General features: G+C 41.0%; 1 protein-coding gene across 4 annotated transcripts in view; it reads right to left on the bottom strand.

The window, feature by feature from the left end:
* Nucleotides 1–26,179, bottom strand: part of RBMS1 (RNA binding motif single stranded interacting protein 1) — a 211,406-nt gene that overhangs the window by 83,214 nt on the left and 102,013 nt on the right. For 3 of the 4 annotated variants that reach the window (XM_060016695.1, XM_060016697.1, XM_060016696.1), the window contains exon 2: nt 11,472–11,647. In XM_060016695.1, the coding sequence (XP_059872678.1) occupies nt 11,472–11,647 (176 nt within the window). The remainder of the gene's footprint in view (nt 1–11,471; nt 11,648–26,179) is intronic. The other variant, XM_060016698.1, reaches the window with a different exon arrangement.

Genomic DNA, 26,179 nt, shown 5'->3' with positions numbered 1-26,179 from the left:
GTACTCAATTTGGATTCGCAGAGAGTAGATGAGAATTTGCCGGCAAGAATAAAAACCAAGCTCTTCCTCCTGATCCTTATATCTGTTAATGGTACCAAACTCCCAGTTTCCTACACTCAAAATCTGACACTCACCGAATCATCTTCCTCTTTGGACCTACTCTCCTCCCAGTGAAGTACAAGCCTTCTTCTGGGATTAAAGAACCCCATGATATGGTCCTAGAGAAGACGAGACAAGGCAGGCAGCCAGGCTAGTACTGGCTTTAAACCTGGGCTTGAGCTGCTCACCCATTCCTGAAGACTCATTCAAATGCCAAGCTTGTCTTGATGCCCGCCCAATCATATGCAATCACGCCCTATCTTCTAATCTCCAAAGCACTTTCTGTCTCTCACATGACAACACCACATTCTGGTCTACATGATGCGTGAAGTTTATTTTCCATATAAGACAAGAACCTCCCTGAGGGCAGGAAATGTGCCTTACCCAGTGCAGTATCTAGCAAAATCAAAGGCACGATGCTTAACAACTCACTTACTTCTACTTTAATTTCTCCTCAGAAGAGGTTTGGTCTTATGTTTTAATCAGATTTATACTTCTGGTAAAATTAGAATGCTATGTTAGGCCGTTCTGTAAAGCACTGTTGTTTGGATTTGTTAGATGGGGATCCCTAAAAGAATGTTTCTCTTTGTAATGCACTAAGCCCCTCAGGCAACAAGCAAATGACATACCTTCTCTGTACTGTGTAATCTCGGGGAGCCGCACACTAGACAGCTAACCGGGAGCTGAGTTGTGTATAACCAGCTACATTAGAAGGGATTACTTTGTGAGATGTCAGGAAAGATGAGTTCCTCCTCTACCCTCCCGCCTTTACCTTGAGCTTTTGATTCTGCTGGCTACTCAAGGGGACTTAAAGAAAGCTGATTTTTCTAACAAAATCTTGTTAAATCTATCATGGCTGAATATCTCTTTTAGGATCCTGGAGAAATGAGTCTTTTTATAGCTTGTGGTAAACAGAGGAACATGGGCACTGATGAAGGGAGGATGAAGATAATGAACTGGCATTCAGAGTATGTTTGGGGAAGTAGAAAGCACAGTGGTTCGGAGTATGGGCTCTAGAGTCAGACTGTCCAAGCTCAAGTCCCAGCTCTACCATCATCAGCTGAATTATCCTGAGCAATAAGAGAAGGAAACCTCTCTCAACTCCATCTTTAAAATAAGGATAACAGTCAGACAGAGAAGACAAACATCAAATAATAACACTTACAGGTGGAATCTTAACAAACGATACAAATGAACTTATTTACAAAACAGAAACAGACTCACAGACATAGAAAGCAAGCTTATGGTTACCAAAGGGGACACTGAGGGGGAGGGATAAATTGGGAATTTGGAATTAACAGATACACACTACCATATATAAAATAGATAAACAACAAGGTCCTACTGCATAGCACAGGGAACTATAGTCAATATCTTGTAATAACCTATAATGGAAAAGAATCTGAAAAAAAGAATATATATTTTCTAAAATTTTAAATAATTTAAATTAAAATTTTTTTAATTTATTAATTTAAAAATTAATTAAAATTAACTTTAATCAATTAATTTTTTAAAAGGAGTTAAAAAAATAAAATGTGGATAACAATACTGCTCATAAAGTTGTTCTTAGGATTAAATAATAAAACATCTGGCACAGTCCCTGGCACACAGGAAATATCTGTCAAAGGTTAGCTGCTGGCATTATTCAGGTGTTTACACATTATGTAGAAATGTTTTCCATACATTTATTATAAAATGAAGATGGGGAAAGATGAAGGGAGAGGTTGTAAATTTCTAATATTCATGCTATCCCATTAAGGAAATTCTAAGTCAAACCAAGCACAATTGCCAAATATAAACTTGAGGCTTTTATTCCTGATAATACCTTCAATTTCATTTAATGGTTAACCACCCCCAAGCTGCTGCCACAGAAACCTAAGGTTCAGACAGAGGAACAGGGGATGAACATAAAGTAAACTCCATCTGCTCTCACAGAGAAGGAGAGGATGCTCTTGAAAAAATTCTTGTGATTCTGGCCATTATCTTCAGTGTTGGCTTCCCAATTAACTTCTGCGAAGGCTAACGTTGAAACTGGTTTGCCAACAGTGTGTGCAGTATTTGGGCAATACAGGGAAGCAGGCTCTTAATCATGCCTAGGAATAACAAAACGAAACCCTTAAGAAAAAGGTCAACTGACAGTAAGGAGGCTTGGCTAGATCTCTAAATACCCATGCTTACCAGCAGATTTTACACAGAGAAGAAATTAGAAAATAGACATAATTGAGGTTTTCTGCCAAAATATCCAATGCATACATGCAGTAGGTACTTGGCAATAACTAATGTTTGAGGTTTCAACTACTTGTGATGACACTGAAAGTCTCTGACCTGGAGTAATTTAAAATTTTGCTGCGGTATGTATTTGAATCATGGGCACTCAGACAGAGGGAAGTGAGTCACGCAGCCAGGGAAGAAGCGTAGCCCATCACCCAGGGTCCATATTTCAAGAAGGTTTTGCTCTAATTGTGTAGCAGTAACTCTCAAGAAGGGATTAAATGTTGTGTTAATTTTTGAAAACTGCCCACCCCCTAAAAAAAGCCAACTGATAGTTCTAATGATAAAAATAAAGAGCAAAGAGAGGTCTAAGAAAGCTGGTTCTCTACTGGAAAGCAGGTATTTGTGGAGAATTTTTTTGATGCTGAAATTATTTTTGTGAAATTCTGGGATTTCCAAAAGTCTTCAGACTATATCTTGGTACGTCAAAGTTCTATTGCACACGAAGTATTTCTTAAAGTGCCAGAATTCTTTCATACCAAGAAGGAAAAGGAAGCAATTAACATGAACAAGAAAATAAACGATTTTATATAGCTTATCCAAGAGATGACTAGGGAGATACACACTGTTAAATACACACTGTTGCTCCTAAACTCTGAAATCTGCTTTGAGTTCCATTTTTAGAGGAAAAAAAGATCACGAAGATGATATATATCTTGCCCAGTGTCTAATGCATCCTGTTTTACTCTTTGACTATATAGACCCTGACTGGAATATTGTCCATGAAGAAAGAGTTAAATTACAATTAATGACTCAATATTTTGATGCAATAGATGGGCACACCTTTTTAAAAGAGTGAGATGAAGTCTGAAAACTTCACATCTTAGATCACACTCTTCAGAAAATGCCCAATTTTCTTGGTCTAAGCCCTCTTTGAATTATTATGTGCCACCCTCTTATGCTAGTAATAATAAAAGAAGCCAAGTCCGAGAAACTATTGCTAATAGTATTTTATATTCTGAGAATCTTCTAGATCGATGAAGAAAGAATTATTGAGAGGATAAAAATTAGCTGCTTTACAGAACAAAAACATTTGGAACTTAAAAGAAATCCTATTATTTACCATATAAATAAAATGTACATATGCGCAAGGAGCTATATAATAGCAACAGAAAGAAAAATGGCATGCATTTGCTATGATTATCTATGGCAAACATCATCTTAACTCAATTTCACTTTTGGGGAGAGCTCTTTTTAAGTACTCCAGTCAATAAAACATTTTTGTTAAGGCACACATTTAATGAGAGAACTATTTTTTTTATCACTCTATGTTTCTGTTAACTTTTCTTTTTCTGACTGTCTTTCAAAGGAACCTAATAAAATTTTGCTAGATACAGTTTTCAGTACCCTTGTAAAATGCAATTTTAAAAAACCTAAAAGCTCAAATGGCTTTGGAATACAATACAACTCAGTATGTCCAAATTTCATTTATCCTAGAGGTGGTAGATACCAAAGAAAAAACAATCTGTGTGTCTTTCATTGTTGATGTGTGTGAGTTAAATACACCATGACCACCACTGCCGCTACCACTAAGACACTACTTCAACTTGCCTAGAAACGTCACTTGAAGGGTAAAGTATGCCTCAAAGAGATATGTCAGCTTCTAATTTAACACTGTATCAAGAGCTATGGGTCTGTAAGATTCACAAGTCTGGCTTTAGAATAATACTGAATGTAGGCAATAAAATCTTTTGGTCCATGTCTTTCATGTTTGTACAGCTGTCTGAATACTCCAGCATACATCCATGTGGGCTGTGTTTCTTTCCTAAAGTAAATGTATTAATAACTTAGGGTATGTTCAGGCTTCTTGGACTGAGTCATCTGGGGATACCTGAATGGCCTTGGGTTACCTGGCTTTAAAGTCTCTCTTCAATTTGAAAGTGAGAATCAGATCACTTTTGGGTGGAGTGATTTTTCCTGCTTCATCATAGGATCATTGTTTTGTTTTCAATTTAAGCTACTCTCATTTCTTGAACTTTATATAAATTCCAAAGGATTTCATATATACCTGGGATTTCCTAATAGTGGGTCTGTCAGGCCCTTGTTACTTTCAGGGTAAACACTTAAGGTTTAACTTCCTATTAGGGTTAAAGGTTGATTAATTAAGCATAAAAAACTGTATTTATCTTACTAGAATGCCTTCACTTTCAAATTTACCTTAAAAGTAGCCTATTGATTTTGAAATAAAAGGAATGATTATTTTATTCCAGGGTAGAGAAAAAAGAACTTTCAGCAGATAAACTGCTTAAGAAATTTTAGAGTTACAGAGATAAATGGAAATGTATAAAGAATTATTCCTTATCATTTCAAGTTGTCCATTTTCCTAACAGTTGCCCTGACTTTTTACTATAGTCAGAACTTAAATTATTCTTTTAAAGTCAGTGTTCAACAAAACAACTAGTGGTTTCAGAAAAATATTTAGTTCAGTGGGCCCTGTTTGTGGCTTATACGAATGAATAAAAGGATGGCCACATCTGGGGAACACAGGGAGAGGCTGGAGTTTAGGGTTTGAGAATCAGTGAGAGTCTGTGCCCTTCCTGTGCACTCTCTCTCAGTTAGTGCAACTCACATTTTCACTTTATTCAAAGCTAAAACCTTACAGTCATTTTTAATCATGCTTCAGTCCCCGCATTCCTATCTCTAAGGCGCCCTGCCGTCCCAGTGCCTCTCCCCTCCATCGCCTATCACCACCCTGGTTCAGGGTCACGTCGGCTCAGCCTATGACAGCCCTCTTCTCCAAGCCAACCTTCTGACTTCTGTTGTAATTACCATTCTGAGAAAAAAAGAAAACACTGAATTATGCTTCTCTTCCACTCCACGGGCCAACTCCTCTGTAACTAAAGAACAGACTCCAAACTTTTCAGCTTATTATTCAAAGTGCTAACGATATGCTCCCAAACTGCATCTCAGCCTCTCTTTGCTCTGCATCCACACTCTCCACTCCGGGCACCAGGAGCCCTGGCTAATGAACAACTGCTGAACGGCAGCTTCGCACCAAGAAGTGTTCTTTGTGCTTTCTTAAACATCCAAGCACGCTCACATCTCTTGGGCCCTTTTGGAGGCCTGGAGGACACTATCACTTCCACCCCACATGAAATCTACCTTGTCCTTTAAGGTTGAGAATCATCTCCTCCCCGAAAGCTATCCCCTGGTATCGAGGTTAACGAAGACTTTCTCCGACCCCTCCCAGAACACTGCACTGATTATAACATTTACTTTATTCTGTCTTAAATTAGGGTTGGCTGTTTCTGTCCCCCTCTGTTGATCTGCGTTGCTTTTCCGCTTCACCTTTTTAAGAGTTGCATTATATTCAAAAGAATAAGGAAAACTTGCAGAAAACAGAAAACAAAGCACTAGGAAATGAAAATATACTGGATATTACAACCAAGGAAACATTCTATATCAAAAATATTTCCTTTTAATTAGTAATAGGCTATAATATTATAGGCTAGATTTAATTTCACATTTATATAAAAATCATGTTTTACTGTACTTTGAAATGAATTAGATATCTATTGAATGAACGGGGAAAAAACCCCAAAAAACTGTTGACCAAGGATTGGTTTGGGAATGAGAAAAAGGTTGTAGAAGGTGGGAGGAGTAGAAATACCTCATCTTGTTTTAATATCAATAGACTTTTTCCTTTAAAATAAGCTGTTGATACACTGAGTTATGCAGACCTTTTCATGTGCTGTCAGTATCACAGAAATGTCCATCCTTGGCCAACAGAGACCCACATATTTGCTCCTACTGCAAACCAGGAAGAACTATGGACCAAACCTTGCGCCCAAATACTGTTTTTGTTTGTTTAGTTTTATTGGACCAAATATTGTTTTTAAATTTTCAGAAAAATTAGTTGGGACACAACAGAAGATTTTACAGTATTATGACAAGGAATAAATCAGGGGTGAGTGGCATGAGGATAAAACTAGTCTTTTGTGAGTGAAGTGCTTCTCCCCCCACCCCCCCCCCGCCCTCCCCCCTTGTCCCCCCCCAAAAAACGCCTCAGGGAGAGAAGGTTGGTGGTTCATGTTAATATAACCTATTCTCTGGCTTTCCCAGCTTTCAGGATCAGAATCTGGTATTTTCTCCTTAATTTAAAATGTAGGATTACATATAACTTAAATTTATTCTAGTAGTTAGGATTTTGAGGAGTAAAGGCTCAGGCATGGGGAGACTAATATTTGCTCAATGACCTAGACTGTGGACCAGCTCCTCTCCTTATATTACTTGATTTAATTCGAATCACAACCTCATGATATAAGCATTATTTGACCCCTTTTACAGGCTACTGACTGAGAATAAGGCACTTGCCTAGCACTGTGGTAGGTAACTCTGGGGCACCAAAATCTTGCCACCCACCACCATGAGTTTATACTGTAGGTAAGAAATCTGTGAAGATGATATGCTGTCAGCATTACACACAGTCACAGACATGCTGCTACATAACAAGCCCTTGGAGAACAGAAATGTATGGAAGTAAGATGCTGACTGGGAGGTGGGGATGCATAAAAATAAATAAGGAGAGGTTAGTGTGGTCCACGCATGAAGGAGGCAGGGGGAGCTTAGACTCGACCTTGGAAAATCAAGAAAGGGCAACGGGGCTTCCCTGGTGGTGCAGTGGTTGAGAGTCCGCCTGCCGATGCAGGGGACGCGGGTTCGTGCCCCGGTCCGGGAGGATCCCCCATGCCGCGGAGCGGCTGGGCCCGTGAGCCATGGCCGCTGAGTCTGCACGTCTGGAGCCTGTGCTCCGCAACGGGAGAGGCCACAGCAGTGAGAGGCCCGTGTACCGCAGGAAAAAAAAAAAAAAAAAAAAGAAAGGGCAACGGAGACGCCCGAGGGGAGGCAGCAGCAGGAACAAACGGTTCTCGCTTGTCACCCCTCAGGGAGGGAGGGAGGGAGGAACCACCCAATTCTTCCGGCTCTGAGAATGAAGACAGGCCAAAGAAGAAGCCGCAGGGCTTGGTGACTAAGAGGATAATGGGAAATAGCCAACACTGCTCCAAAGCTTCAACCTGGGGAGAGTAAATGTGGAAAAATGACGGTTTGGAGAGGAAGGAGATAGTGTTGAATCTGAGGTGCTAGTAAGATATTCAAGTGGAAAAATCTGCAGAAAATTGGAAAGAGTGGAGACTAACCCTCTGAGAGGATGGGGCTGCAGAGGAACAAGCCAAGAAAACTTAAATCGAAAGAACAAGGAGTTGGGCTTCCCTGCTGGCGCAGTGGTTGGGAGTCCGCCTGCGGATGCAGGGGACGTGGGTTAGTGCCCCGGTCCGGGAAGGTCCCACATGCCGCGGAGCGGCTGGGCCCGTGAGCCATGGCTGCTGAGCCTGCGCGTCCGGAGCCTGTGCTCCGCAGCGGGAGAGGCCCCAGCAGTGAGAGGCCGGCGTACTGCAAAAAAAAAAAAGAGCAAGGAGTTGAGGAGATGTGGACAACAGTGAAAACAAGCCAGAGGAAATAAGGGAGATGGAAGATGCCATGCAGTTTCAGCTGAAACTTGAAAGGAAAATGCAAAGGGTTAAGGTAGTGAGAAAATGGCAGCACCAACAGCCGTCGGCTCATCTGCCTAGAAAATCTGCCAGAGAAGTTGGAAGGGCAACACAGTCAGGCAAACTTTTTTGTTTGGCTTGCTTTTAGAGAAGGCGGAGAATGAAGATTATCTAAAGGTCAGGGGGTAAAAGATGAGTCCTTTCTGTCACCAGCTCATTCCATTTCCTAAATGTGCTGGTTAACTGGACTGATGTCTTCTTTTTGAGCAGATAACACTTTAGAAATAGGGTGCAGAGCTGCAGCAGCCAGAGTGGTCACGAGGTCCCCCCAACAAGACTTCCTATATATACACACATCACAGTGCGGAAGTTCGCTAGAGCTGGTCAGCTTCTTCTTTCATCAAATCCTCTTAAAAAATTGATCTCCTTTCACTCCCTATCACCTGACCACCATCACCACTGTCACATCCCTGCCCAGTCCTTCAGACCAGTGTCCTTCAAGTCACCGAAACTGACCACCCTCCAGTGTGAGCCCCCTTTCCCTCAGCCATGTTGACCTACACTTTCCAGTGTCCCAAGTCCCTCTTTGACTTGGGCTGAGGCTGCTTTTTCACTGCCATCTCTTGTGTTGACATCTGCTTTTTCACTGTCATTTCTTCTAACATTATAGCATCTGTATGTTCTACTCCAAACATAGCTTTTTAAAAATACTTTCTGTCTCCCTCTCCGGTTTTCACAATCCTCATGTCATTCTTGCCTTCAGGTTTCACGCATTGTTTGTATGTTATCAAGTCCCTGTTGCAAACATTCTTAGGTATCTTTTTCCATTTTTCTGTTACATAACCCTCTAAAATATCCAAGTCCCCTAGAGACCCAAATTACTTGTTTCAACTGTTGCCCCTCCTACAATTCACGTTAATTTGTAAATTACACTGCTAAATTTTTATTTCTAAAATATATATATTTTTAGAGCTATGAATTTACACCTATCTTTGCTGAGAAGCTTCTGAAACTTTTCTAAAAAATTTCTAATTATGTCCAGTTTTTTAAGCTCTAGGATGAGTCACTTTTCCATAAGGTTCTTGTCACTTCCATGTGGCCAACTAGCTATTCTTTACTGGAAACAATTAAGTCCGGAACAGGAATGCTCCTTTTTGCTCTCTCCACATTTTAAGACACAAAATTGTCAACCAGACAAATCTGGTACTTATTAGATGCTCTGTGTTAAATGGAACAAAGCTTTCAGCAGATATTGACATAGAGTTCTCTATTACTGTGTGTCTTGCCTCTGTATAATACATAAAGAAAACTATCATCAGAGCTAAATATCAAACCTGGGGTTTTGCAAATGATGGGAGAGAGTGAGTGGCAAACCACTATTGCTGCTATTGATAACAGCAAAGAGACTGATGTCTACACATGCTGAGAAAATCCACGTATGTCAAAGAGACCACCAACAACAAAGGAATGAATTTTTCAGGAAAGATGATCAAATGCTCTTCTGCTGCATTTGGAATATGATTTGACTCAGTAAAAAAAACTGCTGGTTTAATTTTTCAAATACATATTTACTGCATATAAAACATGGTATCGCTCTATTATTTTATGGTTGTTTAACTCTATCCCCTTAATGTTACAACTCACCTTACAGGATTCAAAACTAGCTGAGGAACAATTTGTCTTCTGAAATCCTTTCCCCTTCTCTTACACCTCAAGGATGTGAGGGTTCATTCCATTCTTTTGTGTCCTACAAAGTTATATTTTTAGCTCCTTAGACTTCAGGTGCTCTATCTACCTGTAATTATGTTGCAAAAGCAGAGGAAGATGCCTGTAGAGGTCAACAGCAGACAAGATAGCAAAAAGGCCTATTTGTGGTCTTGAACAGCTGCAACGGGGCAGGGCGTGCCTGGCAAAATTCCATCTGACTCTGGTCAGGCATGACAAACCCCAAGAGCTGGACTTGCTTTCAAAGTCATCCCTAGCGCAGGACATTATTTCACTGCCCCGGGAGCAAAGGCTGCAGACAAAGTCCAAAGGGGCTGATCAGAAGGGTAACACGGGAAAGGCGGAGGGAGGGTCCTGAGGGTGGCGGCCTTCCGAAGGCTCTCCAGATGCTGACGAACCACCTCCCAGTGTCCCACCCTCCTCTCTAAAAACACGACAGAGCAAAACCACCAGCGCTCCTGATGGAAGGCCAGATGTTACTTTTAGTTCCAGTTTGCAAACGCTGCCCAAGTAAGTTTTGAAAAAAACTTTTTTCTTAAAGCAAGAAGTAATAAATTTATACTTTACCCAGTACAACAAAAATAAGATGCTATTAATCATGTGTTTAGAAATGGAAATACTTTTCAGGGAACAGGAAACATTCTTTAGTGGACGTCCTTTTCCACAGTTATATAAAGTTCTGTTTGTGAGGGACCATGATTGTCTTTGGAAAAATAAAAGAGGCTGTTGTACGTGTAGGCTTTTATAGCTTAAAGGGATTGGAGGCTTTTAGTCTTTACACTGTGATCTTTGCAATGTACAGTGCTTCTGGCTCCTTGGTTTAAACTGGTGCTTTCTTCCTTAGTTAATGTGATTGCAGCAAAGTAGCATACTTATATTCTATTTATCGACAAGCATATAATGCAAATTTCCTTTGGAACAAAGTTATACATGTATGCACATTTCATCTCAGGACACAGCACGGAGGGCGGTGAGAAGAGGAATAGGAACTTTGGGCATAAGAACGCCCAGAACTGAGGACTTCCCTGGTGGTGCAGTGGTTGAGAATCCACCTGCCAATGCAGGGGACACAGGTTCGAGCCCTGGTCCGGGAAGATCCCACATGCCGCAGAGCAGCTAAGCCCATGTGCCACAACTACTGAGCCTGCGCTCTAGAGCCCGCATGCCACAACTACTGAGCCCGCGTGCCACAACTACTGAAGCCCCCGTGCCTAGAGCCCGAGCTGCACAACAAGAGAAGCCACTGCAACGAGAAGCCCGCGCACCGCAACGAAGAGTAGCCCCCGCTCGCCGCAACTAGAGAAAGCCTGCAACAAAGACCCAACACAGCTAAAAATAAATAAATAAATTAATAAATTAAAAAAAAAAAAAAAAGAATGCCCAGAGCTGAGCGTGAACAACCCGGACCACAAAACTACAGGTGTGAGTGAAGACAGACTACCTTTGCCCCCCTGGCATTAGCGTTTATACCCATTTAGGATTAAGTTAGACGGTAACTACCTTTCTGACAAACGGTGACAACGAAAGTTTCTCTTATGATGAGACAGAATGGCCCCGAGAGGTGCTTCCACAAAATATGAGCACTCCTCAAAAAGGAACCAGCCGTGTTGTTAAACAATTCATAGCCTGCTTCTCATGCGCCAATAAAGTCAAATTCTACTGAGCAAACGCTCCAATTTATCTTATTATATAGGCATTCTGTTGATCGTAATGCTGACTGAAAAAGCATCCAAGGACTCAAATCTTAGAAACCCTGTCAACTGTGACCAGAATGAGCATTCCCAGATTTGTCTTGTACTAAACCTCTCTTATAACACAATTTATCTCACTCTGTAATATGATCAAGGAGATATTTAGGAGCTAAACACAAGAACAACTTCTACTTACGGCTGACACAGCTTCACCAGGTCCTGGTCTGTGGTGTTGGGAGGCAGCCCCCGGATATAGAGGTTCGTTTTGCTTAGCTGATCCCATCCTGAGCTGCTACTGCTACTACTGTTGTTATTACTGCTGGTGGTGCTGGGGCTGGGAGGGGCCATGGGGTGGGCTGGGACCAGAGACTGCTGGAAAACAAAGACGGCAGCGTTAGAACGCCAGACAGAACCGATTCGGCACCATTCAGAGGCTGTATGACCTCCCAACCAAGACGAAGTTACCAAGATAAGCATACAGATTTATCTTCAGCTACTTTACCGCAGATTTTAATTTACACCTTAAAAAAGATCTGTTCATTCTACAAAAATACCCTCTCCTTCAACATGAATAATAGGATTTTACTCAGCAGAATATTCTCTACCTACACCTGAAACAGGACTAAGTTTTTGTAAGATTTTATTCACATACTTTAAGGCACACATCTGATACTCAAAACGAACTTGCATAATAAAGTTATTGATAATATCATTTTAATCTACAGTCATTTAGAAATCACTGGACTTTTGAAAAGGTTTTCAAATTCTGAAGGACACTTGATTGAAACTTGCTGACAATTTTATTGAGATGATTCTTAGGGATTAAAAAAACAAAGATTACTCTTCAAGTGTAAGAAGGTTAGAGTTCAGTCAAGAGGCTCAAATAAGGAAGACTTCACCTAGTTCGAAGACAGGCCCATGCCTTCCTTGAGACATCTGGATGAGATTCACAGGTCGGCTACCTTTCGCTCTGGCTAACCTTGTGAAATTTAACCCCTGTGAGAATGGTGTAGAAGCTGGAAACCTTCCCAGGCCTGGCAGCAGCCAAGGTAACTTTTACAAAGCCTGCAAGCCAGGCCCGGTGTGGTTTCAGTCGGCAGCCACCTAGGAAGAATGTCTGAAAATGTACTCACATCAGATAATTGTTAACCAATCGAAAGAAACCACAGTTCTCTGTCCCTATGCCACACACATGACCTTTGAGGAAGTTAAATGGTTCAGTTTGACATGGAAGTCAGCATACCCCAAAGTGTCCTCACAGCAAATGCTCTGCAGTTTCACACCAGGACAGGAATTGTTTTTACTTCACATCTTCTAAATAATAAATAGACTAACCAAGGGCATCACTGACACTGAGTAACAGTTTGAAGATGTAAAATTAGTCACTAGACATTCAACAAAATTTTCAAATCTTACAGCTTGATTTTTACTACCATAAGCAAGAAAATGAGGCATCTCTAGGACACAATTAAATTCCACTTTAGAAAGTTCAAAACGTAGACCCCCTGCAATAAATATAACCTTACTGACCTTGTCAGCAAACTCAACTTTCCAGGACAGATTATCTGGCTCTGCACCCAGTTTCTGCCACGGCCACCCTAACTCCACAGTACCCTGAGGCACTGGGCACCTCATGAATCTAGACATGTAACCATTTCTTCATGGCCTATACTATGAAGATGGTTCTTCTCACCGCCCAGCGCCCTTGCTAAATTAAAATCAGAGTCCAAACACCACTTTATCTCGAGGGATTCTTTTTCAGAAAGGAGAGGTGCAAGAAGGGTTAACAACAGTCAATGTATAAATGAAGGCTGAACTTGAACCAGGAACATCAGCACAGCTTAATCCAAACAAAACCTGTCTGAGATCATATCCTATCAAGTCTATCTGATTTATGCCCTTAATAAGCAGTTGAACTCAAATCCTTTCCTCTCATCCCTGGTTTGTCTCTAAGGGATAAAAACAGCTTTCCAGGTATAAACTAAGCCCTTCTCCTGCTCTGCCGCTGTTGGCACCTCAGACCTCCCAGCTGTGCCACACAGAGGTCTGTGTCCCTTCTCCAAAGTCACTCAATATAACTGCTAGCTGCAACCTGCCATCAACAAGGCACCCTCTATTTCTCACTTCAGTGAAGAACAGAGGGGCTGGGAAGTTAACACATATATTGCCACCCTGTCCCTAGCCTTCGATTTACACAAAGAACTGACAGTTGTAGACATCTAGGCAAGACTGTAGTTTTTCTTAACTCGCCTCTGATTCACATCCGAGAGCCTGTGCTTGCCTCAAGCACAGCTTTTCACCATAGGACCTGGTGTGTTCAGCGCTGCAGTCGGGGGATGAAACGTGGTCACCTGGGTAAGCCTTGCAGGGGTCTGACAGAAGCTGTGGATTGGGTCCATGCCCACCTTGCAGTGGGATGACACCACCCAAAGAAAGTGAACCAGCAGGCATCTGAAAGACTGCATCCCAAGTCTGCCTCAGCTCTCACCTCTGCTCTTCTCTGGGGTGGAAAGTGGAGTGTCGGGCATAGACTTACCCAATGAAAAGAAACATGTGGATGTGTGAGTTATCTGAAGATCTCCTGGACATGAAGGAGCAGGCTTTTATTTATGTATCTATATTTGGCAGAAGCAGAGCCGTGATCTACATAGCTGATGGAATGCATCTTCGACCGGCCTCCATATTTATGACAGCAATATTTTCCCATGCTGGAAGTAGGTGGGGAGCATATACAGTCTGTGCCTCCCCACTTTCTCTCTAACCTACTCTTTGGGGGAAAGAAATCTCCTAGTATTCCGATCCCACCTGGGAGAAGGGAGGTCCCGAATGTATCCTGAGGAGGGTGCCTGGTCTCTGGTGAGTCCTGGTGACCAAGGTTAAATTCAAATGAATCCTATTATCAACTCTCAGAAATAGTTGATGACTAAAGACAAGAAGCATTAAATTAGTCCAAGTTGTCCATATTCCATTTTCTGGTACAGAAACTTTTAGATCTTTAACTTTAGTTAAAAATTTAAATCCTGATAAAGACTTCCTCATGTTCAAAGAAGAAAATGCAAACACAATAAAGGAGTTTATTCCAAAATATTCAGAATGGGTTAATGATAATTGTTAAGAGCAGGGTAATGATTATTGTCATATCCTGCATGTTTCATATGTGCCAGACACTGTGCCATGCGTCATCTTACTTAATCCAAACGAGACAGATGCATTATTGTTCTCCCATTTTGCAGATCAGGAAACTGAGTCTCAGGAGACGTTAAGTAATGTGCCATGGTCACACTTTTAGTAGGCGGCAGGGCTGCAATTTGAACTCAGATCTGCTGGACAACAAAGCCAGAGCCCTTGATCTGTACTCTGAATGGCACCCAAAACACTGTCTATATCCTAAATGAACTATTAATATTATTTCATTTTTCTGTGCCCATTCTTCCTGCAACTTAAATTATGAAATTGAAGTTTTTCTGAAATATGACACTTAATACCATTGGTGGCTAAGTTTTTTTAAGAAAAAAATTCCAAGGTGCCTTTAAGTTAATTTAATGAGCAACAGTCAACTTGTGCTTTTTTTTTTTAACAAAACCCTTAAAAAGGTCAGTTTTTAAAATTCGACCTTATAAATCTTTTCATTAAAAGAATTCTGCAAACAATTTTGGAAAGCTACAGCACGTTACAGCCGAACATCAGAGTCACCATTTTAGGAAGGCTCCACTTAACCAGTGAAGAATGACACCCTCACTCCCAGATTGAAACACAAACACTGACAAGTCTTTATCTACACTTCAGAACCCTGATCAATTTAAAGCAATTACACTTTGTAGTCAAGTGCCTCAACAGCATGAACCGCAGACTTAAAAAAAAAACAAGAAAGAAAAAAAAAGCTTACAAGTGGACAATATTTTATCAAACTCCATTTTCATCACTGGTTGTCCTTTTACATTTTGCCTCTCAAAAACCCCTAAGCTGCCCTAGAATTTGAAAAGACACTCCCCACCTTCCACCCCTTGGATGAAGTATGTGGACAATTTTCACAAATTCAACCTATTTATTTAAGGAACTGGGTGGCTGAATGACCACAGCTAAGTGCTGACCCATCCCACAAGAGCCTAGGAGTCTGTAGCTCAGCCTTCTCTGGCCTAATCTCACTGCTTCAGGTCAGGTAAACAAGATACCTATCAAGTTATCTATCCAAGGGCAGGGAAAACAAGCTAATTCAGTTTTCACAATAACATTTAACTAGGCTGAATTCGCATGCCTAAAGTGATAGAAAAATAAAGTTGGTGGTGAATAAATGGGTGGCTCTGTTAGCAGAGCCTCTCTGCACTCCCTGCAGGAGTGGGTGTGGGCACCAGCAGGAAGAGGGCTTGTCAACACTCAGGGAGGACTTCCTGTGTGGACCACAATCAGGGAGGACTTCCTGTGTGGACAGCACTCAGGGAAGACTTCCTGTGTGGCCAGCTCTGATGCCTCCATCCCACCAGGAAAGCCCACTCACCTCCTACACTAAAAGACAGACACGCAACTACACGTACGGTAAATCCATTTCCCTCCCCATCACATCACCCCTCACCCCAATGCACATTAAGAAGTCTCTTCTATATAAATGCAAATCTAAGTCTCTTTTAAAAACGGGATTAACCACGTGTGAACTAAAAATATATTAGTAATCATGTACATTGTTGTAGATTTCTATTCAGCAAAGAACAATGAAAAAACAAAGACCTGTCACTATAAATTCTATTGTCTTATTTCCTTCCTATTTCTAATAGGCTCAAGAATAGTGCTCTGACCAATCTTATAGCTGAAGCTGTTCTTCCCTCACCCCCTCACTTAGTAACTTTCCTAAGAATATACTTTGAAGGGAAGGAAAACCTAGTATCTGCCTTTTAATTACCCTCAAGGCTTCTTTAAGGCTGTCATCCTCATAGTTTAAGGTTATAATCCATAATCCCTGTCCCCACCCTGCCACCCCCTACTACACACACACACACACACACACACACACACACACACACACACACACCCACCACCAAACAGCAGGGAGGTTTACCACATCAACTATTTCCTTTATCCAGAAGCAAAATAATCATTACAGTTGCTCCTGAGAGCAGACAGAAGTCATGGACATCATCATTTCTCCAGGAAATAGTATAGTATCAATCCTGGCGTGAACTGAGTACTACACAAAGGCACTGTCTACCAAACTAACGCCATATACTGGTTCTTCTCCCAAAGCTTTCAAGATACAAAGGAAATTTAATAATTTAGAGGAATTATGGAACGGGGGTGGGGGGGGGCAGATCATCTGAATAGGCCAATTTTGTCACAGTCAGAACATTTTTGTTGGTTTGTTTCCATTTAGACATCTGAGTGGCTCCAAAAGGGCTAGGAATAATAACTGAGAAAGATAAAGTTCCTGGCACAGGGAGCTGGGAAAGTACACAGCTGAGAAGTGGGAGGTGAGTTAGTGAGAGATGAGAAGCTGGCCAGGAAGCAGATGTTCTTCCGGGTAGGCCAGGAGGCGAAAGGACAGCACCGACATTAGCCCAGAACAATGGTGCCCCTTCACACATGCAGGGTCTTACTTACCCATCATGTGGGAAGGAGGACAAATGGGCAGATATCAGGTAATCCCATTGGATGCCAGGATATCAAAGCTTAAAATCACATAGCTAATTAGTTAATGAACTGGGTCTCATATTGTCACTGTTCCTTGTTTGGAAACAAACTTTGTAGCCTCAAACTATGGAACTGAGCAATAGGTTATTCAGTATTCTTTTGCTGGATTCTGTCTGTCGAAGCAGAGAGGTCCATGTTGTTATGTTGGCTATTTAAAAAATCTAAAACTAAAAATTCCCAAGGCTTCGTAATTAATATTCACTAAGATAGTTATCAAATCTCATCCTTAAATGTAAAGTTGCAATCTCTACATAGAAATCTCTTTACCTAAGTCCATCAGATAAAAAAAAATAAATTTCAGACGTGCACTGAAATTTTAAAATGTACCATTCCGGCGAGTGATGCGGATAACGGAGGAAGTGAATGAGTGTGTGGGACCCGGGGTTGGTGAGAAATCTGTATCTCCCTCGTAGTTTTGTTGTAAACCTAGAACTCCTCTTTAAAAAACGTCTTTAAAAAACAAAAAAACAGGGACCTCCCTGGCAGTCCAGTGGTTAAGACTTCGCCTTCCAATGCAGGGGGTGTGGGCTCGATCCCTGGTGGGAGAGCTAAGATCCCATGTCTCGCGGCCAAAAAAACCAAAACATGAAACAGAAGCAATACTGTAACAAATTCAATAAGGACTTTAAAATTGGTCCACATCAAAAAAAAAAAATCTTTAAAAGCAAAACAAAAAACAACATAAAGATTCCGCACTGAAGGCATTAAGTATGTTATTCACCGGAAAACTGGAAGGCCAAGAAAGTAAGTGAGGGGCTTAAGGCAACGGGTTCAAAACTTCCTTACCAGAAAGCACATTCATTAGGAAGGAAAAGCTTTTAACAGTGGGCTCCTGGCCTTATCTACCCTTAATTGCATCACGTAAAATGGTGTGGTATGGTATGGTTTCTAAAAGTAGTTAAGAGTTCAACCAAGTGCTCATCCCTGAGATGAGATGAGAGGGATGAGAGGGCCTGGGACAGAAAGGTTGAAGGCGGCTTCACTGAGGGAGTAGATGGCTGAGGGAGCTGGATATTAACGGCAAGTCATTAAAAACAGAGGAAAGGCAGTCCTGAAAGGGGTGGGTGTGTGGGCAGAGGAGAAGAGCCGACCAAGATACAGATAGGAAGCATCATTCTTCATGAAGCCAGGGAAAAGAGCAACCTCTTTTCCTTGGTCTTTTCCCTTGGTTGGCTCAAGGGTATGCTAGGACAAGCTGATGTTTGGGGAGAAGGTGTGTGTCGGGGGGATGACACTAGAAAGGTAGGAGGATTACCTAGAAATCGATATAGAATATCGATATAATGTCACACATGACTGTTCAGAGTCTCACAGGGAGAACAGAAAATTTTAAGATGATAAATGAAGAGCATAGCTTGTGGGGGACATAAACCTAAGGAAATTCTCCCCCCTCCTCTCTACATACAAAAGAAAAATGACTGAATGGAAAAATCTGCATATCTGGAGTCCAGTCTTGCATCGGCCAGTAACTGGAGCATCATTTCTGAGCAGCACAAGGTCCTCGCCTGGGAAATGGGCAGGTTAGACTGGGTGATTTCTAAGCTCCCTTCCATTTCCGAATTCTAAGGCTGGATAATGCTTCTGGCTGTCTCCAGCTAAGGCATATCAGGACAAAACCCAGCCAAGCCCCTGGGTACTCTTATCTACCTGCACCAACAGCCAGAGAAATGGAGTAAGAGGTTGAATCAGCAGACCCGAGAAAAGACTCACCCAACTACATGCGCAGCTAGAAGACAGACAGGAGTCGCACTGTGGTCTCACCTCCCTACGCCACTTAAACCAAGCACAGAGTCCCTATTTAGCCACAGATGTTTGTGAGGAAATACAGTAAATACAGAAGCTATACTTAAAGTACAACTAAAGTTTAAAGAAACAAATTTAAAAAAAAATTTTTAAAGATATAATATTCAGAGTTCTTAGAGCCAGAGTGGTCTTCAGATGAAAATATTATAGCTGAATAACTTGGACCTATTGAGACTTTTTGTTGGTTAACAGCCTCACATCTTTCTGTTTCAACATGTAATCAGTAAAAAGTTGCATTTCACATTCTATTTAATCTCTTATACATCAAAAGACCATGTAATAGCTCCAAAACCACCTTAAAAGAAAGTTCATAACAACCAGCTATTGGAACACGGTAAACAGAAAATCCTGCCAAACTCCTGGTACAAAATTGATTACTCTACTGGATTCTGAATGCAGGTGCATAGAGAGTGTTTTTATTCTCCTTTTGGGTCTCAAATGAAGAATTTTCAAATCCACACCTGTTTTGTTCCTTGACACAGAGCCCTGCAAAGGGACAAGAACAAACTCTTCCTTTTTACTCAAAATAAATTGAAAAAAGGAAATTTCCTAAGGGAAGTGCAGCATTACCTTTATCATGACAGCTCAGAACACCTCTGCAAAGCCTGAATTTCCTGCCTCACCCCAATGGAGTTAGGATACCAGCATGGTCAACTTCCTTCCAGCTGTTTTTGTTTTTTTAACATTTTTATTGGAGTATAATTGCTTTACAATGGTGTGTTAGTTTCTGCTTTATAACAAAGTGAATCAGTTATACATATACATATGTTCCCATATCTCTTCCCTCTTTCATCTCCCTCCCTCCCACCTGCCCTATCCCACCCCTCCAGGCGATCACAAAGCACCCAGCTGATCTCCCAGTGCTATGCGGCTGCTTCCCACTAGCTATCTATTTTATGTTTGGTAGTGTATATGTCTATGCCACTCTCTCACTTAGTCCCAGCTTGCCCTTCCCCCTCCCCATATCCTCAAGTCCATTCTCTAGTAGGTCTGTGTCTTTATTCCCATCTTGCCCCTAGGTTCTTCATGACTTTTTTTTTTTCTTAGATTCCATTATGTGTTAGCATACGGTATTTGTTTTTCTCTTTCTGAGTTACTTCACTCTGTATGACAGACTCTAGGTCCATCCACCTCACTCCAAATAACTCAATTTCATTTCTTTTATGGCTGAGTAATATTCCATTGTATATATGTGCCACATCTTCTTTATCCATTCAGCCGATGATGGACACCTGGGTTGCTTCCATCTCCTGGCTATTGTAAATAGAGCTGCAATGAACATTTTGGTACATGACTCTTTTTGAATTATGGTTTTCTCAGGGTATATGCCCAGTAGTGGGACTGCTGGATCGTATGGTAGTTCTATTTGTAGTTTCTTAAGGAGTCTCCACACTGTTCTCCATAGTGGCTGTATCAATTTACATTCCCACCAGCAGTGCAAGAGTGTTCCCTTTTCTCCACACCCTCTCCAGCATTTATTGTTTCTAGATTTTTTGATGATGGCCATTCTGACCGGTGTGAGATGATATCTCATTGTAGTTTTGATTTGCATTTCTCTAATGAGCTGTTTTTAAAACTCTATGTATAGTACAGTTTGTATTTTCTAGCATTTTTTGTAAGTAAAGAATTATTGCTGAGATTGCAAAGTCCTCAGGGTGGAAATTACCTATTTAAAAATATACTTTCTTTACACTACATAACACTTATTGAAAGTACTGTAAAGTGATTAACTAAACATAAAGTTAGAAAAACATGAGCCAGCTTACCCCCAAAAAACCCCAAATGAATTTATTCAATTTTTTTTTTTTTCCCAAGATGCAAAGGGACATGTGAATAAGCTTGCAGCATTATGGGTTTCACAAATCAGTCCCTGGAGAAAAAAGCATTATCTGTACTTTCAGGAAACTGAACAAGTATTTGAAATCTTCCCATAATAATAATACAAAAAATGAAATCGTATCTGACCGTGCTGTGATTTGTATATAGCCAAAGTAAAACATCAACAGGAAAAATTTTTGAGTTACTACAACTCAAAAAAATTAATAATCACATTTATTGCTTTTTCATGGTACAATTTAGCAGTTTACATCTGACACAATACGGATAATTAGTGTAGGACAGCTTTTTATTATGTATCTCTGTGTATGTATTTCTACGTAAATGTCTGTGAGCAAGCAGAAGGGATTAAGCAGATGGTTGTCTCTGAGACACACTGTCTCTGAGACACAAAGCATAGTGGCTTTTTTTTTTGCCTGAGATCCACCTAAAAAATTAATTTTTTGCCTGAGATTGAAACACTGTATACACATACAGGCAAAGACGTAGAAGTTATTTTCCTTTACCCTATGCAATGTACCCTAACAGTACCTTTTCTTGCCTATTTCCTTAAATAAGAAATGCTGGTAGCGACTTAGTAGCGGCCTACTAAATTGATTCCACACCCCACTAATGCTGCCACTTGCAGGTTACAAAACAGTGCTCTGCTGCGTTTCTCAAAATTTGATGCGCACAGGAATCACTTGCATTGTTAAAATGCAGGTTTTGACTCAGCCACTTGGGTAGAGCCAAGATTCTGCAGTTCTAGCAAGCTTCTGGGTGTTGCCCATGCATAAGGCAGGAAGGACTCAGGGCAATAAATACTCTTGGTGAGTGACAACGAATTCTGGAAAGGGCCCTTTCCAACTTTAAGAAGGAGCAAGGTACATCTACCATAAAATGAAATGAAAACCTCTGTTCATCTGCTTTCCAGAGCTGAGAGAGACATCAGAGATCATGCAGTCCCGTAATTCTCAACTGGAAGTATAAAAGAATATTAAGAGATGGGTGGGGAGTGGAGATGGGGGCAGTATTTTTATTTTCATTCAAGAAGGCTTGATTTTTAAAATGTTGATAAACACTGATCTAATTCAATACCTTACTTTCCAGGAAACCCCTCTGAGGCCCAAAGAAGTCAAAGCATGTATATGTCCAATGGCGTACAGCTAATTCAAGGCAGGACTAGGTCTCCCTTCCCACCAGTGCTGTCAAAGGGCACCAGCCCTTATTTGCTACAAGGATTGTAGCAATTATAATGGTACATGCCAAGTTTTCTCAATGAGTCTTAAAAAGGAAAACTGATGTGCTAGTCTTGTTAAGGTATCATAGAAAAAGTATGTACTTTGTACTGCCTCCTTTACACCTCATATTTTAGACTGCTTGCTTGGATGTCCAAGTGTATGCTAGACATCCAATTTCCTGCTTACCAAAAAAAAAAAAAAAAAGGAAACTCACACCGTCTATTAAATTTACAATTCAAACTTCCTAAAAAATCCTTGTGAATGCCACCACTCTATTTTTGTGTTTATATTAAAAATCTGTGAATAACACAATCACTATCTGTACCATCTACAAGAAGATACATAAACAGCTTAATTATAGCAGTTTGTGGCCTTTCTGTCAGAGAAGTACATTCGGGGTCAAATGGCAATTTAATAAGCTTAGGTTAGAAACCTTTGAAAAGTCTCTAGAATTGTCCGCCCACTCTCTAGTCTCCCTATGTATGTCACAAATTCACTCACTTAAACCAAGAAACTTCAACCCTCAGTTTCCTTACAAAGAAACTTAGAGACTTGGAAGATTTTCCTTTCATGTATTCCAGTGTCTGGTTTTATCCTAAAGCTTCACAGTGGCTATACTCATATTCATTCTCTAAGACGAGCTGGTTTCCCTTCAGAAATCCCCAAAGTTATGAGAACCCTGCTCCCAGTAGCTCACCAGTATACTTAAAGAACTGTTCCTCTTTTGACCTGGGTAAGCATTTCTTCATTTTTTTTTTTTTTTTTTGCAGGAACAAGTTTTCTTCCCTGTGGGATTTCTCTTGTATATTTAGACTGCATATCCACTGCTTACAGCAGCCCAGAGACTCTCCTCTCTCTTGTGGAGCCAGCCCATGCACTACTGCTGTCTAATCACTTCAGGACTGATGGTATCAGCCTTGGAGTACCTGGGTGCCTTGGAAGGTAACCAACCCAAATGCTGGCAAGGTTCACTCCTCTCTTCATCTTTTCTGAAGTAGATAAACTAACGTACAACTTCATTCTGCAGTAAGTGGAATCTGGGAAACAGTTTCAGTATTTATGTAAGCCAGACAGGACTTCTTTTTCAAAAGAAAAATTATTTCACAATACTCTTTGTTTAAAGTAAGGATTGTTGCTCAAGAAGAAAAAAAGTGAAGCTATTCATCTTCCTGAAGACCTTTTATTTTCTGTTGCTCAAGTTAATCACAAAGCATCAGTTTCATCTGAAACTGATTGAAAGTTGAAAATTTCAGAGGGACCTTCTTTTCCAAGAAACCTGGGACAGTATGATTCAAGTTCTAGCTCTCGGTAGAAATGAGACCCGGAACCTCTGTGAATTTGGGGGGTCGGGTATGGGGGTCACACACCCCACAGCAGCACAGCTCCATTGAGCCTTTCCATCCCCTTTTCCTCTCCTTATATTTAGTTTCACTATGTAGCATATAAAATATCCTTTACCTTTGCTTCATGAAATCAAACATGCAATCTTTCATTCTCAATCATGATCAGATTAACCTAATTTATTAGTGACAGGTACCCAAACTGGATTTCATAAATCTCTGTCCTTCTAAATGCACAAGAAAATGACATCATCTCTTCCCACCCATCGACAAAGAAACACAGTGGTGAAGACAATTGTACCTAAATGGAAACTGGCTTCAGAAGACTCTATACTCGATGACCAGTGATGAGGGGCCAGCTCTCTGCACCCACTCCACCTAAACCAAAGCAGCCAATGAGCACTGCCGGCACAGGAAAGGGAAAAACACTGCTGTGAACCCCTGTCCTGACAGAGCAGACGGGAATGGTCCAGGTGTGGTCTGCAAGCCACCTAGGATCTCCTACGCTCTCCGGATTGTGTGAATGTAAAGTAGCAGCAAGGATGCTTCAGGGAACCTGTGCGTTACCAAATCATTTTGCTGAAACAGAAAAAATGCAGGAGGCGGACAAAAACAGTTTTAAAATTTCTATTTCTCCATACAGACATTAAAAATCCTAAAATTCAAAAAAAAATCCTAAAATTCAAGTCTTTGGATATTTCCTTTACATTTTGGACTAGATTTAATCTCAAAACAGTACTCTCTGCCCAATTTAAAAATCGGGACATAGAACAAAAGAATGAACTAAGAAGAATGGTAGATTTTTTTTTTTTAAAGACCAGAACCAGGCACTGTAACTTCTAGTATGGGGGGGAAAATTAGGAATGAATGGGCAAACTGCCTTTTCTACACTCCAGCCAGGGAAGCTGGAGAAGGAGGTCCTCACCTTGAGGCACGGAGGGTGCCAGTCAGCCCCTGCTCTGCTTTGTCTCTGCAACCCAGTAGCTGCTCCCAGTTACATAAGAATTATTCAAATTACACCATCATCCTACTTTTAGGAGAACTTCCAGTACCAAGCAAATTAGGAAGAGATGCAGATCTAAAAAACAATTTAATCCTGCCTGAATACATTTTTCGAAAGGTAGTATGTAAATTGTAAATACTGAAGCCAGAATTTATCCATTAAAATCTTAGACAGGTTATCTCACTCCGCTGTCCCCAGAAATACACATGGAAACTTTGCCTGCATCACCTACATCGGAGACTCTAACTTCATCTTCGTTCTTTCTTACTGTAAAATCCAAACATACCTTGCGATAATAGCTGATGTGCAAATGCTCGCTAGCAGTTATCTTTCTAGAAAGAGACAAGATGTCAAGAATAATACTTTTAATTGAGGGGAGCAGGCTTAGCCATTTGTTTACCTGTTTTAGTTGGGGCTGTAATCTGTGATCGTTTTACTATCAAATGTACCTAGACAATCTTTCAAAAGAGCGAAATAAGCAACAGCTAAAGGGAGAACACCATTTTAAACCATGACAGCTTACTGCAAACATTTTTTTCTAGAGAACTGAGTGTTATTCACCGTACTGATCGCTAACATTGTTGAGCATTTATTGTGTCTTTTGGTACCAAGCTAGGTGCTTTATATGTATTCTTTCATTTAATCACAATAAGGGAGGTAGATTTTCACCATTTTACAGCTGAGAGAACAGAAGTTAAGAGATTTTCCCAACATCACTGAAGAGGTGGCCGTCTGGATGTGAAATACGGTCTGCCTGACAACCTCTTTAGGAGCTAAGCGGAAGAGAAAGTAGGCGTTAAGGGAGGGGTGTGCCATTGAGTTTCACTGAATTGGGGGTCTTATTTTTTTTTTTTTTTTTTGCGTTACGCGGGCCTCTCACTGCTGTGACCTCTCCCGTTGCAGAGCACAGGCTCCAGACGCGCAGGCTCAGCGGCCATGGCTCACGGGTCCAGCCGCTCCGCGGCATGTGGGATCCTCCCAGACCGGGGCACGAACCCACGTCCCCTGCATCGGCAGGCGGACTCTCAACCACTGCGCCACCAGGGAAGCCCTGGGGGTCTTATTTGATACACAGTTGCTCTACCTGAAGACTCTTTTTTTAGAAAAATGACCTTTGCCGTGAATATTCTGCCTATGTCATGGTTACTAAAAATCTTCCTAATACCCATCAATAAAACATAACCAAAAGGTTTTTGGCTCAAGAAACTGGTTGCAAAACAGTGGAACTTAGTGATAAGTTCCCTTTTACCCCGATCCCAACAGTACAGCATGACTGTGTAGCAATATCGCTAGAAAACACTCAGGCAGCATGCTTTCCTTTAGATCTTCTCAGTACATGGTATTTTAATCTAAACAAAAGTTTAACACCTACTAACATGGTTATTTCTACATTTGAATTAAAGAATAAATCTGCTTCCCTGGCCTGTAAGCCCCTTGAGGACATGTAACCACATCCTGCCTGACTATCCCACCCTGTACAGCACAGAGCTTGGACCAAGCACTTTATGTACGTGGTGAGGGAAAAAACATGGACTGACATATGTTAGAAACCATGCAACTGTTGCAGGGCTTTAACTGCTGTATGTTGAACAGCTCTGGGGTATAAAGAGGTGAGAGGAGTTGGCCAGGGCTGGATGATGGCAGGGTCTGTCTCAGAGAGGAGTTTGATATCTGGGGCAAAATGCATCAATCATACCCTTTTCGTAGCTGAAACAAGATCTCTATTTTCACTGAAATCTATTATATTTCCTCTCCAGACTTGTAGCATCTCTGGAACAATCTCCCAACTCTATGACAGGTGGACTTTTAAAATTCCTAGTTTAAGACTTCAAAAACACCAGGGATGCTGGACAAATTATGATTGATAGTGAGAATTATAATTCAGAGAAAAAGATGGGTCCTAATAATTTTAATCGTATTGCCTTTGGATACCCGAGATATGTGGGTCTCTCTCTTTTCAAAACAGATTAATCAGAATTACTATAAACCTTCAAGAAGGTATAATCACTCTGGGATCCTCCTG

The sequence above is a fragment of the Delphinus delphis genome, chromosome 7, assembly GCF_949987515.2.
Source record: "Delphinus delphis chromosome 7, mDelDel1.2, whole genome shotgun sequence".
NCBI lineage: Eukaryota > Metazoa > Chordata > Mammalia > Artiodactyla > Delphinidae > Delphinus > Delphinus delphis.
This window is presented reverse-complemented; position numbering and strand designations above follow the sequence as displayed.